The sequence below is a fragment of the Ptychodera flava genome, chromosome 20 (genome assembly GCF_041260155.1).
Source record: "Ptychodera flava strain L36383 chromosome 20, AS_Pfla_20210202, whole genome shotgun sequence".
Lineage (NCBI taxonomy): Eukaryota > Metazoa > Hemichordata > Enteropneusta > Ptychoderidae > Ptychodera > Ptychodera flava.
Window position 1 is genome coordinate 36,785,183 of NC_091947.1, and position 15,570 is coordinate 36,800,752.

General features: G+C 34.8%; 1 protein-coding gene across 2 annotated transcripts in view; it reads left to right on the forward strand.

Annotated features, from left to right (window-relative positions):
• LOC139120852 (B-cell linker protein-like) overlaps positions 1-15,570 on the forward strand; it is an 83,419-nt gene that overhangs the window by 54,313 nt on the left and 13,536 nt on the right. Inside the window, exons 14-17 of one of the 2 annotated variants that reach the window (XM_070685452.1) lie at positions 1,061-1,214; positions 4,319-4,381; positions 5,281-6,057; positions 10,158-10,393. In XM_070685452.1, the coding sequence (XP_070541553.1) occupies positions 1,061-1,214; positions 4,319-4,381; positions 5,281-6,057; positions 10,158-10,393 (1,230 nt within the window). The remainder of the gene's footprint in view (positions 1-1,060; positions 1,215-4,318; positions 4,382-5,280; positions 6,058-10,157; positions 10,394-15,570) is intronic. The other variant, XM_070685453.1, reaches the window with a different exon arrangement.

Sequence of the window (15,570 nt, forward strand, 5' to 3'; positions counted from 1 at the left end):
TGTGGTGGTGATCATTTTGATGATATTTTAAATTCAAATATGGTGGCTTGTAGGGATAGTCAACAGGGAAATGGGGTGACTGAAGCATTTACCAAAGTTTGAAGTTGAACAACTAGCTATAGTCAGGGTACTAATAGATTTTGGCTGTCAATATCTTGGTGCACATTGTGTCGTCTTCCAAATGATGTTCATGTCTTGTCCTCGCACTCACGTCACTGTGTACAGCAAAGTGCAGCAACAAACATTGGAAGTATGTTTGGAGGAAATAGTCATGGATGGACAAATATCATTAAGAAGTTGCTTGTAATTGTCAGGTTTCCTATGCCTGCATTGAGCGCTTTTTGGTTCATGCTGTTGTCAACATATGTTACAGAGTATGTTTGAAAGTCAGACAAGCATCTTATTTGCATTCATTTATTGTCCTGTAGATTCAACATATAAGATTTCTCTCATCAGTGTAATAAAACGAATTACAACCTAAATTTCATATATCATTCAGCACCAGGTAACATACTGGTATTGTATTAATTAACTGGTTACTTTATTTAGCCTTCATCTGTCTACAACCACAGTCTAGATACTGACTAAAGATTAGAGCATTTTCAGTCTCAGAATGATTTGAGTGAAATACTCAATAGGAGCATGAGCATGGAGCATGATATTATTCTGTCAGATCATTGGTCACACTTTTGAACATACAAACTGTAAATGTACGCCATTTTCTCTCTTGAATGATGCAATCATAATTATTAACACATTACTTCTATTTTACTGAATAATTTTAGAGGTTCAAAACCAAAATGCCCATCACACATTTTAAGCGGGTGGCGGCTTTTTAAAAACAGCGCCCTCACATAGGCATTTTTAATACAAAGGAATGACCCTTTGACCATATATGGGCATATTTAGACCTTTAAGTGAATATCTGATGTTGTGATGTGTCACTCTAGTTCACATTCAACCACAAGCATGTGTGATACCAGTAGATGTATGGAACGCATAGGTACTATACCTTTCCTATTCTTAATTTATGGCATCTTTTTAAAACGATCTCACTTAGATCTGTGAAGAAACCTATGAAATACCTGAAGAACAAGAAACATATGAAGTTCCTTTAGAACAAGAAGGACTTGGATACAAGAGTGAAGCAGCAAATGTAGAAACTGAAGAGTTTTATGAAGTTCCACAGGGTCATGATGATGAAGAAGAAGAGGGTAAGATTAAGCACACAGATCGTAATATCGTAATTGTAATATAATACTAATACTAATCAAAACACCTGAATCAATGGCAAAATACCTGTATCTTGAAATTTGCTGACAATTTACATCATAAATTCTGGTCTTTAACTCAACTGGGGAAACTCTATGAAATGTTCTTAAGAAATTAGCTTAATCACATCTACCATAAGTAAGCAAAGATACTAGACCTAAGTCCATTGTAAATAATATAGAGGCAAAATTTTTAGTTAGTTACTCAATAGACAAATTATGGTTAAAGGGCTTTTCAATGATATCAACAACATTATTGTTCCATTGGAAAATCCTTGAGTCAGAGAGCTCTGTTCCATGATACTAAGGAGATAGTACTGTTCTATAATATTAGAGAGAGTTCTATGATACTATGTACTGTTCTATAATATTAGAGATAGTTCTATGATACTATGTACCAGTCCGGGTCAGCTCCAAAATTGGAGCGCTATACCATAATATTTCCCCACTCTCATTAGCCAATCAGCGGCCAGCGCGCCATCAGTAAAAATTGTATTTCCTGGCAACCTCCACATGCGTCCTTCGTTACGTACGCCATACTGTGTCGAACTCCCGCGCCGTATTCTGCCATAATGTCGAACAGTTGTGTGGCCACTCTGTCAAAACACAATTTCAAAAGCGCGTACCAGTTTATTCTGGCTAAGACGACCAAACCCCATATATCGCTGTGATTCCTAGACTCTGGCTTGAAGTCCTGCGAAATATAAATCGTGTACCTACACAGATCGTTCAGAATACCCCATTTGTATCGGTGATGGCAGCGATACAAATTCTACCGTATGGGGAACAGTTGTGTGTCCACTCTGTCAACACATTTTCAAAATCGCGTACCATTTTTAGTCTGCGTTTGACAACTACAAAACAGGTATCGTTTTAAAGCTCTGACATTGCTCTTCTTCCTTGCAAAATGTTATACGCGTACCTACACAAATAACCTTTATAACAGTATTTCTAATAGAGATGACGAACATCCACAAAATGATTCTCGGTACTTGAGCGAAATCGATAAACTGGGGGTAGAAATGAATCGTCAATATTTCGAATATTTGTTCACTAATCGGACTCCTTGTTGGACATGACCTTCTGCAGAACACGTGGATTATGTTGACTGTCGAAATTCGTCGAAATTCACAAGACAGGGGCTTAATAAGCGGCCCAAAACTGCCGATCACACTTGGTGGGTAATTTGTGACCCAGCGTGACCTGTACTTTATTAATGATGTAATCTGGTCGATGATTGGCTGAATGCCGGAATACATTATCATAATGAGTCTCCAATTTGGATCTGACCCGGACTGTGTACTGTTCTATAATATTAGAGAGAGTTCTATGATACTATGTACTGTTCTATAATATTAGAGAGAGTTCTATGATACTATGTACTGTTCTATAATATTAGAGATGAGTTCTATGATACTATGTACTGTTCTATAATATTAGAGATAGTTCTATGATACTTATGTACTGTTCTATAATATTAGAGATAGTTCTATGATATTATGTACTGTTCTATAATATTAGAGATAGTTCTATGATACTATGTACTGTTCTATAATATTAGAGATAGTTCTATGATACTATGTACTGTTCTATAATATTAGAGATAGTTCTATGATACTATGTACTGTTCTATAATATTAGAGATAGTTCTATGATACTATGTACTGTTCTATAATATTAGAGAGAGTTCTATGATATTATGTACTGTTCTATAATATTAGAGATAGTTCTATGATACTATGTACTGTTCTATGATATTAGAGATAGTTCTATGATACTATGTACTGTTCTATAATATTAGAGATAGTTCTATGATACTATGTACTGTTCTATAATATTAGAGATAGTTCTATGATACTATGTACTGTTCTATAATATTAGAGATAGTTCTATGATACTATGTACTGTTCTATAATATTAGAGATAGTTCTATGATACTATGTACTGTTCTATAATATTAGAGATAGTTCTATGATACTATGTACTGTTCTATAATATTAGAGATAGTTCTATGATACTATGTACTGTTCTATAATATTAGAGATAGTTCTATGATACTATGTACTGTTCTATAATATTAGAGATATTTCTATGATACTATGTACTGTTCTATAATATTAGAGATAGTTCTATGATACTATGTACTGTTCTATAATATTAGAGATAGTTCTATGATACTATGTACTGTTCTATAATATTAGAGATCTATGATACTATGTACTGTTCTATAATATTAGAGATAGTTCTATGATACTATGTGCTGTTCTATAATATCAGAGATAGTTCTATAAAACTATGTGCTGTTCTATAATATTAGCGATAGTTCTATGATACTATGTACTGTTCTATAATATCAGAGATAGTTCTATGATACTATGTACTGTTCTATAATATTAGAGATAGTTCTATGATACTATGTACTGTTCTATAATATCAGAGATAGTTCTATGATACTATGTACTGTTCTATAATATCAGAGATAGTTCTATGATACTATGTACTGTTCTATAATATCAGAGACAGTTCTATAAAACTATGTACTGTTCTATAATATTAGAGATAGTTCTATGATACTATGTACTGTTCTATTATATTAGAGATAGTTCTATTATACTATGTACTGTTCTATAATATTAGAGATAGTTCTATGATACTATGTACTGTTCTATAATATCAGAGATAGTTCTATGATACTTGGAAGAGAATGCTGTTTTTCTGATACTAATATCAGTCTTGTTCCAAGACTCCAATGATGTTGAGCTTGTAGGCTAGCATTCACTCATCCCAGACATGATGAAAAGTATGCAGTCTCGCTTTTTTAAAAAACCTTAGGCAATACAGATTTAATTTTTGCTTCTATTTAGGAACTCTTAAAATGGTTTAGATGTGACATTCATATCAACTTGAGACTTCATACAAAGGGAGAGGTGCAATAGCTAGCACTGCAGCCAAATTTAACACTGACACCAGGCTTCGTCAGGTCATCAGTTTGACATTATTTTATTGTTATCAGTTGTAATGAAGCAGACCTATCTGTGTATTTTCAGATGATTTTGATTATGAAGAACCTGAAGAAACTGTTGATGATGATCTGTACCAGGTACCAGAAGGTAAAAGAGGATCTGTCACAAGTGAATGTATTGTGTCCACAAAGAGTAATCATATTATCCATTTCATCATTATAATATTCAACAGCAAATTCATATGCACATAGCCATCTAATATCACACTAAATACGGCATTTACGCAGCTGTCAATGCAATGTTGTCAAAATGGGTAATGCCAGGTATTGTAATTTAGTGTATTATTTTAATATAGCACATACATGATTGACAAACTGTAAATTTCCCCCTTTGTAACAATACTGTTTACATATTTCTTCTTTAACATGTACACTTTCTATTTTATGGTGATTTAATCAGTATATTGTACATCATTATCACTACTTCAGGTGTTGTTTTCCAAGTTTTCAATGCCACAACCATGTTTCAATTGATATTCTTTAATGACTGTTAATATCTGCATTTATTTCACAGTTTTCAATCTTTTCTTACTTGGATGTCTTTCCTTTACTCTTTCTCTCTGGATATAACTTTCTTAAATCCTTTTGTCGAGGTCTGTTTTTTCTGTAATGTCATATGTAAGAGTAAAACCATTGCACAATCACGCTATAATGCCCACGTCTTGCCTCAATCAACCCCTTACCTGTAATTTTTCATCAGGAAATTGTGAAGGTTGACATGTAAGGAAATTTGTTTTCTTCAATGCCTTTGTATTCTTAATTTAACTAGTGTGTGACATGTATTCTTGAATAATCATCTCATATATTTAATGTTTTCCTTTCTCTTCTATGTGGTTGTGAAGGTCATCAATTTGTGGTTGTAAAAAATATATAACAATACACATTGCCATTTCCTTTGGTAGTATTCTGTACTCTCATGCAAGAAGAGGATAGGCCATCTCCATTAACTTCAAAACAACTTGTTACTGGTGTTTTCTCTGTCTATAGATGAAAGTCCAGTACCATCTCCGAAAACACCAGGAAGTCGTCCACCAATGCCACTTCCTACCACCCAGCCATTTTCTTCATCACATCCAGCAAAAGATGTTGGAAAACCATGGCAACGTGACAAGAAAGATCAGACACAGTCATCAGTACCTCCTGTTCCTAAGACATTTGGACCAAAACCCTGGCAGAAAGCAGTACCAACGATACCACAAAAAAATGAGAATAATACACAAATACCATCTTGGAAGTATCCACAGTCAAGTGACAGTGCATCAAATGTACCAGCCTGGAAAAAGAAAACTGCTGATACACCTCAAATAACCACATCAACATTACAAAGGTCACAAGCCAATGAAGCATTCTCATCTTCAGCTGGTAATATTTCTGAACAAAGGTCTCCAATCATGCCAAAGAGACATCTAACAAACAAAGATGAAGAAGTTACAGTCAGAACTGGTGGAATTTCAAATTTAAGAAAGATGTTTGAAAAGGATAAAGCCCCAATCATAGGTGGAAAACCTGCGACGGCAAGTTCTACAAAACCAGAAATAACTGTGAGAGAAAGTGGAAGTCCAAGTGGAAGCGGTGATGGAGTGTTTTCTAAACCACCAGCATTGCCTGAAAAGCCTGGTAAAATGAGAAGTCCTGGAAACAGTGGTGATGGTATCACATCAAGACCACCCCTTCCACTTCCATCAGTGCCACAGTTGCCTTCAGAAAGACCACCAGAAAGACCACCAAAACCTGGTGATTTCAGCAAACCACCAACTCAGACTGGTACAAACACTTTAAATATTTTATATATAGTTTGATATTGTATACCTACATGATATGGTTTCATAAAATTGATATATCATGCTGTGTAATTGCATCATGTTTTGGAATGGTAATGCTTCCATATATTCATTTCAAAGCCATGTGTAGATTCACTGGACAAGCAAGCCCTACCATACCCCAAGGGACATACATGACCACATTGAACTCTACCATTGTCCACTGAAGGAATCTCAAACATGCAAAAGTCGTGGAAAAGACATTGACAACTTAAATATATGATAACTCAGCACAATGGTGATTGCCAGGACTAATGTAACAACAGCTTACTCAGCCAGTATTCCCTGTAGCTGCTTTTCCCAAAGATGGGTACTGTTACTGGAAAAAAGATGGTCGGGAAATTGATCAGGTTCTGTTATTGGATGCTCATCTCAATAAATATTTGAAAGAAAAGAGCTGAAACAAGTGCTAATGAGTCAAGCCATGGAAAACTGACCACATGTATATAAAGTGCCTGCTTTGACCTTACTGCAAGTAAGGTCGTGCATCTTCTTGAAGATAGAATTGATAAAACCATTGAAAAGAAAATGTATGGAAAACAAGATAGCTGCACATAATAAGTCTATATCAAATGTATGGTTTCTCCTCAAAATTTTCCTGCAAGACACTTAGAATAGCGTAGGTCACATACAAACTCACAAAATGTGTTGTGAATATTTTTGTCTGGCTGGCATACTCTTGCAATAGCTTGAAGGAAATTCAGGAATTCAAAGTTTCTGAGTTTTGAGCCAAGCAATACCAACACAACTAATTATCATTTATAGGACTTTGGTTAGATGACATTTTGGTTTTCTGACTGACCTTTCCACAAATAGACATGATACTAAACAAGGATATGCAATGGCTGATGTCAATATCTGTGAAAACACCTTTACTGTATACAATCGCGATAGCAGACATTCTAAAGGTTGACAGATCATCACAAATATATACAAGCGACCTAACAGCCGATAAAGTTCCACTGTGTTTATGTAGAGAATAACTATTTTTAACACATGTTGATGAAGAAGGTGGAAATCTTTGATAGCTCATTTCAGTGGCCAGAAAAAAGTAGCTAAAATAGCTGCAAAAATACACAATTGAATATTTCATCATAATTTGAATATATCACATTGGATCATCCCTAAGAACATGTCAACCAAAGCTATCTGATGATTAGTATTTTGAGAATGAAATTTTCTGACCAAAAATGGCAAAACTTGCCCCCAAAAATAAAAATTGCAGATTTCACCATAATTTCAATATATTATATATTAAAATAATCCCTTGGAACCTGTATACAAAATATCAAAGCTATCAACTTGCAGTTTTTGAGAAACAAATTTTTTGACCAAAAGTGGCAAAAATTGCCCAAAAGTACAAAATTACAGATTTCATCATAATTTCAAAATATCACATCTCGTTCATCTGTAGGAACCTGTATATCGAATTTCAAAGCTATCAGACCAGTACATTTTAAGAAACACATTTTTGACCAAAAATGGAAAAATTTGCCCAAAAAATACAAAATTGTAGATTTCATTATTATCTCAATATCATTAAGATCATCTGTAGGAACCTGTATACCAAATTTCGAAGCTATCTGACCGGTACTTTTTGAGAAATACATTTTTTGACCAAAAATGGAAAAAAATTGCCTTAAAAATGCAAATTTGCATATTTCTGCACAATTTGAACAAATCTGAAATAGATCATCCCTAGGGACCTATGTACCAAATATCAAAGCTATCTGACTGATAGCTTTGAAAAATTAGATTTTTAAAGATTTTTTAACCAAAAAGGACAAAAATTGCCTTAAAAATACAAATATGCAAATTTCACCACAATTTTTGAACAAATCTAACAGAAGTCACCCTAAGTAAAGGACGACGGACGATGACGAAAAATCAACCTATTTGATAAGCTCCCGGTCGCTGACAGTGGAGCTAAAAAGCTGATACAGAAATAGTACCAAAACTTTTTATAAAAAAACATTTTGTATCATCAAAAGAGTATCCAAAGATAGCTGTGTATACTTATTCAGTCATTGTAGCACATGAATAAAGTAATCAACTTTGAAAATGCTTAAAGTCAACATTAAAAAACATTGATTGCGTGATAATTCCAGTTTTGATAATGATCTTCTTTTATTGTACATAGTACTTTTACTTTACGAGAACTGACAACAAACTTACACAAAAGACACCTAAGCTAGAACCCATGCTTTGACATCGTTCTTCTAAAGTTTAATTTCATAACTGTGTTGGCCAAACATAAATCACAAGAATTTCTCTATTGTCTTTTTTCCAAGTAACTGTACCCCAACTGACATGATACTTCAGTGTTGAATAACAGTTGAGAGTATCTACCCAAATTAACAACATGCCATGTGTTGGTTGTTGTTGCCATGCCATGAACCAACAATCTTACATACCTCTACCGTAATACTAGATGTCAGTACCGTATCCTGACTACATGCCATGTTCATCATTGATTCATGTGTTTATGAGTGTGTTGAATGTTTATGACATTATACCACAAAAACAGTATTTCTGTAGAATATAGTCCAGAAATTTGTTACATATAATTCTCCATGACAAGAATAGTTATCAAATCAAATACAATATACCACGTGATGGCTAGCCATGTAGCAAAATGCCAAAATTGGTAGCAGCCATCAGATGATGAAATTCTTCATCTAAGAGTGGTGCCTACCAACACAATTCACACATGTTGCAAACTGGAGAACTCAACCCCGTTTATCCCACTCAGATATCTTTTTGCAGCTTTCCAAAATGTAATGAATGTCCTCAAAAAAGTACATCATGTAGAATTTCTATTTCACTGGACGGGTCAGCTTGAATCACTCCATATCCTCTATATTAATCAGAGATTGCATATGATCACGATCAAGGCTCTTGACATGTAAATTTCACAATACACAACCATCACCAAGCATGAAATTTTCATAATTGTGTATTTTGAAAGTATTTTTCACTTTCAACTTTTCATAGAATTTTAAAAGGCATGGTTATAAAGGATATTGAGCTAATAACATTGTTATCTTACCAGAGTGTGCTTACCTGCCAGAGATCGCTTGTCCAATCTAATGGGTTTTGAGTCACTTACTACAAATGATTCTGTGATGCTACTAACCTTCTATCTTGTTTTCAAATGCCAATGTTCAGCCATATATACATGTATCTAATTGTCAATGCTAATTGCTGGAATGATTATCTCATCTCCATAAAGCTGACATCTTGCTACAGCTGACTTCTCCAAGCTAATACGATATCCATTCTTGGCAATCAACAAAATTGGTTATTTCTGTTGTTAGACTGTCATTTGTGCAAGCTTCTGAACAGTTGAACAACCATCCATGCACACTACTGAACAAATCCATTTCAGCCTCTTGCATTCAACTCTCACTCCATTATCCAGTCTTTTTTGTATTTGTCCATACAAACGTGCTGAAATGTTTTCATGAAAACCTTTCAGTGAAAGCTTATTACTGAATACAAAGTATGAATAATTATCAAACAAATCTTCACTGTTAAATGCAGTAATTGTCATGATAACTATACAAGCTTGAAGATCAAAATGCATTCTTCAAACCAGAAAATGAAAATAATGCAAGCTGCTGATGCTATGGAAGGTATTCAAGAACAGGTACAAGTAGTGAATGGTATGATTCGAAGCATCTAACATAAAATGAGATAATGTTGAAGGGGTCATATTAGCAATTTGTTACAGGTGTCATCATATATTGACTATCATTTGTTCTTCACACTTTATTCATTTTAATGATAGTTTGAGCCATAAAGAGATTTCAGACTTCACATTTTACGCCTTACAATTGATCACTTTGTGCATTCTGATATTTTGATGGACTTAGTAAACAAAGACTTATGCTCTTACTTTGTGATTATGATGAAAGTGTTGGATGTCCAAATATGTTTAGTATGTCCACTTGAGGTAATTGTTTATCTTCATTAGTCCTTTTCTTCTAAGTTTCATTTTTTTTGGTGAGAGGTTCACATAATGTATTTCTCTTTTAAAAATAGAACGAACACTCCCAGAAAGACCAGTTAAAAATGTTCCTTTGCCAAGACCACCATCAGAACACAGTACACCACCTCCAAGACCAGTTCCACTACAACCAACACAAAGTACACCACCTCCAAGACCAGCCCCTCTACAGCCAGCACAACCAGCAAGACCTCCACCTTCACACAGTACGCCTCCTTCAAGATTACATCATAAAGAACTTCCTCAAATTCCAACATCATCGTCCTCCACAGTAAGTCATTCTTCTTCATCAATGTTGATCTTCTTTGTTATGCACACATGACTCATTTAGTGATTTCAAGAACTTGGGCAGAAGCATACGTTTCATTCAGATAGTGGAAAAAGAGAAAATAATCTAAGAACCACAAATAGAATGATCACAGTTTAATTATTAAAGAGGAATACTTGATTATACTGTCACAGTGTACATTAATGGGGATGTTCCCAAATGTATAAATTTGGCAGATTTCTAAGCAAAAGATGATTGTACACAAAATTTCTTTTTGACAGTGTACAGACATGGTGACTTGACATGACCATCTAAAACCACTCCATAGAAGGGGACTTGTACCTACCCTCTAAATTCTCTCAACAGAAGGGGACTTGTCCCTACCCTCTAAATTCTCTCAACAGAAGGGGACTTGTACCTACCCTCTAAATCCTCTCAACAGGAGGGGACTTGTCCCTACCCTCTAAATCCTCTCAACAGGAGGGAACTTGTACCTACCCTCTAAAAACACCTCTCAACAGGAAGGGATTGTCCCTACCCTCTAAACTCTCTCTCAAGGAACTCAGATTCTGTTTACCCTCTAAAATGTATGGCACCGAGTACCATGTACTTCATTGACTATTCTGAACCTTGACATCACTCTACAAAAAACAGTTCAGATGAATCTTTGGTGCTCATATCATACATGTTTTAGTAGCCATATTTATGCTGATTAATTTGTTGTGTTTAGTTTCAATTGGGTAACTTTTACCAGTTTTACAGTTTACTGCTGTTTTTGGCATCAACATTTGGAATTTGACAAGAATCTCAACTGTGAGGGCGTTTGCCAAGACTGTGACCAGATAATCATCACATTCATAATTTCTAATTTCTGATTTCTAATTTCTCAGCCCCCACAACATTTCCCCTCCTTCTTATTGACTATTTATTGCCATTTTCATTGTTTGGTTTATGTTGATCAGTTGTCCACACAGAATGAATGTTTATTTTGAAACAGTAACCAGTTTGAAACTTTTGTAATAGAAATCCTATTATTAAAAGTTGACCAAGTGTGGTGAAGCTTGCTGATAACCATCCATTGCAGGGTCTACAAATAGCAATCGCAAGACTTTCTGTTACTGCCATTTCAATAATAGCAGTATATCTATCAGTAACTTCAGTTCCTTCCAGTAAGCAATAAATTAATCACAATATATTCTTCACTAACCTTCAGTATTGAAAATATCACTGCCAGTGTTGAAAATAAAAAAAAGAATACAATCATTATTTGTCTTGCTGAAACACAAACATAAACTTTTTCCCATACCTATGGGAAGAAAGTTTTTTCAAAGTGCTTTGATTGAAGTTATGCTTTTGTTCCTCACTCACTCATCAAGTTTTTTTCTTTGCTTTTTTCCTGAAAATCATCCACGGCCTTAAAGAAATGAAGTTTTTCAATATTTTCCACTTTCTCTCTCTCCAGAAATTAAATGGTAGTATCATCTGCTGCATCCCTCCAGATATTAAACAGTAAAATATTTGCTAGTTTTTAATTTCAGGGGGAGGGAAGTGAAAGATTTTCTACCACTTTGACCGCAAATAGAACTACTGCCATAGCCTAATGTCTCTTGATTTTTTTGGCTGTTTTTCATCTTCCACGACAGTGCACTTACAGCTTTAGGCACCACATTTTGTTAATGTTGCGTTGCAGTGGCAGTATCGAAATATTGATGGTCATAATTCTTGCATTTTTAGTATGATTGTGCAGCAATGGGGCAGGTTTAAGGTGGGTTATTATAAGACAGTGAGTTTGTGATCGAACTTTTATTCAGTTCCTGTGAAAAAATGATTTATTATCGTCCTTGATTTTGTAATATTAAGTTGAATTGCTGCATTGTCGACCTAAATTAATTTTCCCCTCTTACTACATCTCTCTAAAATTTCAGTATGACTGCTGATATATCAATTCATTTTTAAGTCCAGTTTATTTTTAAAAACACATTGTTAGTGAAGATAATATCAACTGGAACAGAGAATAATTAAAAATGTTGTCATTCCCCTTTACTCCCAGACCCCCTGCCTGGCTCAGTAAGTGTTATATCACTTAGAGCCTGCAGATCTAAGTGACTGAATCACAATCTAATAATAAATGTAATCTAATATCCAAACATAAAGTGCCAATTTCAATAAATTACCACACACATATGTATTTAGCATATTATTGTAAATTTGATAATAATTTAAAGACAAGTATACCAGTACAAATAACTCAGTTGCTATCACAGAATAATACCATTTTCAGCCTTTCAAGATCATGCATCAATGGTGCATAAAGTACTCAGAGAGACATAGTGCTGCATATCTGTTGAACATGAGATTGGTACAAAATATCCTATTGATATACTGAACAGAAGAGATACTTTTCCTGAATTTAGAAATGTTAATATTAAGTTATCAACTTTATACAAACACTGTGATTGTAAACATTTTGCTCAGCGTTGATACAGCTGTAGACAGGTGATGTACTTTACTGACAGTTTTAAATGAATGACAACTCTCACAGAAATGAAAAGGAAAATAAGACCACTGCAGCAATGTATTAAAGTCTTACTTGATGTTTAATATTAATATGCTCTCATTTCAACAAAAATGCTCTCATTTATGTTCAAGCTTCAATGAAAATGTTCAAGCTTCAATGAAATCTCCGTCGCACTTGGTGAATCTCTTATTCCATCGGACACATTCCCCTTGAATGTGACATTAATCTGGCAGCTCCGAAGCGGATTTCTTACAGTGATCATTGGGTTTACAACTACAAAAACGCGGACTTCAGTCACTTAAATACCACCATTTCCACACTTCCATGGTCTGCTTTTCTGAACAGCTCAAACATTGACGAAGATGTAGAACTTTTCTACGATATTTTACAATCAGCTATAGATGACACTGTTCCTAAAGTCCGCATAAAAAGAAGGAAGTTCCCTCAGTGGTTTGATGCTGACCTGATCTCCCTTGTAAGGGAGAAGAAAATTGCCAGACGCCAGTATAAACGTTCTAGGTCCCTAACCGACTACTCTGTTTTCTCACGTTTGCATGCCCAAGTTAGGCTAGCCAATTACATACTTTATCGGGAATATCTCTCAGATGTCCAGGCCTCCATCCACGATAACAGCAAACACTTCTGGGGTTATGTGAAATCAAAACACAAATTAAGTCTGAATTCTTTGAACTTTGAATTGAACTCCAGCTCGGAGGCTGCTCAATTGTTTGCAGATTTTTGCCTCAGTGTTCACTGAAAACAATGATCCTAATCTGCACAAGCTTATATATATAATTGTCCATGTTTTGGACAATTATCACACATTAATATCAGTCCAGACAGTATTAAGAAAGTCAACAATAAACAACAGGTAGATTCAATTTACACGGACTTTAGCAAGGCTTTTGACAGTGTTTGTCACACACTTCTCCTATACAAAGCCGCCAAATTTGGTATATGTGGTAACCTGCATAGTTGGCTGGCTTCTTATCTCCATCTTAGACGACAGAGGGTAGTGTTTGGTAGTTGCTCGTCAAAACGGTACACTGCTTCGTCAGGTGTGCCCCAGGGTTCACTCTTGGGGCCACTACTTTTTGTTATATTTATTAATGATATTTCACTGTTAGACATTTCTGCAAAGCTCAGCATGTATGCCAACGATGCAAAGCTCTATCACACCATCACATCCCTCGCTGACTGTGTCATGTTACAGCAAGATCTTGACAGATTTGCTCTATGGTGTAACAACTGGAAGCTGTCACCTAATATCAGTAAATGCAAATTTATCAGTTTTACACTTAAGAAAAGAGTCATTTCCTCTCTTGATTACTCCATCAATGGTACTCCTCTTAAACGGGTCTCTGTTGTCAAGGATTTGGGCATTTTACCTTACTTCCAATCTTAATTATTCTTTTCACATCAATAACATTGTTTCTAGAGCCTTCAAATTTCTGCCAGCCATTCAATGACATTTCAGCAATTATTTCTCTGTATTTTGTTTATGTAAGATCTATTCTAGAGTATGGCTCTGTTGTGTGGTCACCCCACCAGCAGGGCCGGTCAGAAAAAATTGAGCGAGTACAAATTAAGTTTGTGAAATGCATTTGTTGCAAACTCAGTGTTCACTGCAGTAAATCCAGCTACCCATTTTATTGCAGAATTCTGAACATTCCTTAGTTATACAATAGAAGACATGTTCTTTTTATACAAAATAATCCATTCGTATTATGATTCACCAAATATTTTAAACCAAATCTGCTTTTATGCCCCCAGTAGAAATTTACGCAAGAAACCCCTTCTCAACAGTGCCCAGATGCATGTCTGTTTTTAACGATTTCTCTTTCAAATGTAATATTGATATTTTCTCTACGCTGTGTAGTTTTAAAGCTATTTTATCCAGTCATTTTAACAGTTCTCTTTTTTTTGATTTGTGTATATTTTTTCAATTTAATGTAACATGTTACTTTTATGGTTGTCTTGTACATTTGTCTTGTTATGGTGTGACTCTTTTGTTTCGCAGATCTGTTAGTGGGTTTTCCCGTTGATCTGTGTATCAAATAAAAAAAATAAGGTAACCATCAGAGTCAGGCTCTTAAATTAAAATGCCATAAACATGTCCAGTTACTTGCTTTATAACTCCTACTGTTTGATGTGATAACCTTGATTCACACATGATCCATAGTTCAATAAAGAGGGATTTCTAGGATCCACTTTGCCAAATGAATATATGGCTATGGAAGCTATTCTTTTGTAGGCTTGAAAATGTCTGTCATCAGTATGCATAATATATTTTGTGTGTGTATGTAATATGTCTATCCACATCAAAATTGAGAGAACTGAAGCACTTACCCTCCCAGTTTTTGGTGTGCAGGTGCATCATAGGATGGTGATATGAATTTGTTCAAATGAACATTTTTGTGTAAAAAAATTTGCAAATGAGTGAGAAAAGGCAAAAGTAGTCAAAATGTTATAAATCTGGAACCGCTGTCCAGATTTGATTCATATTTTGTTCATAGGTACCTTGCACAAACTCCATGCAAATTTGTTCATTTTGTTGGGATATGTACCATTTTCTATTTTTAAGAATATTTTTGCCATTTTTGGTCAAAAGATCCTCCTTTTCAAAACTGCTTGTCCAAGACCCTCAAAATTTAGTCCAGCT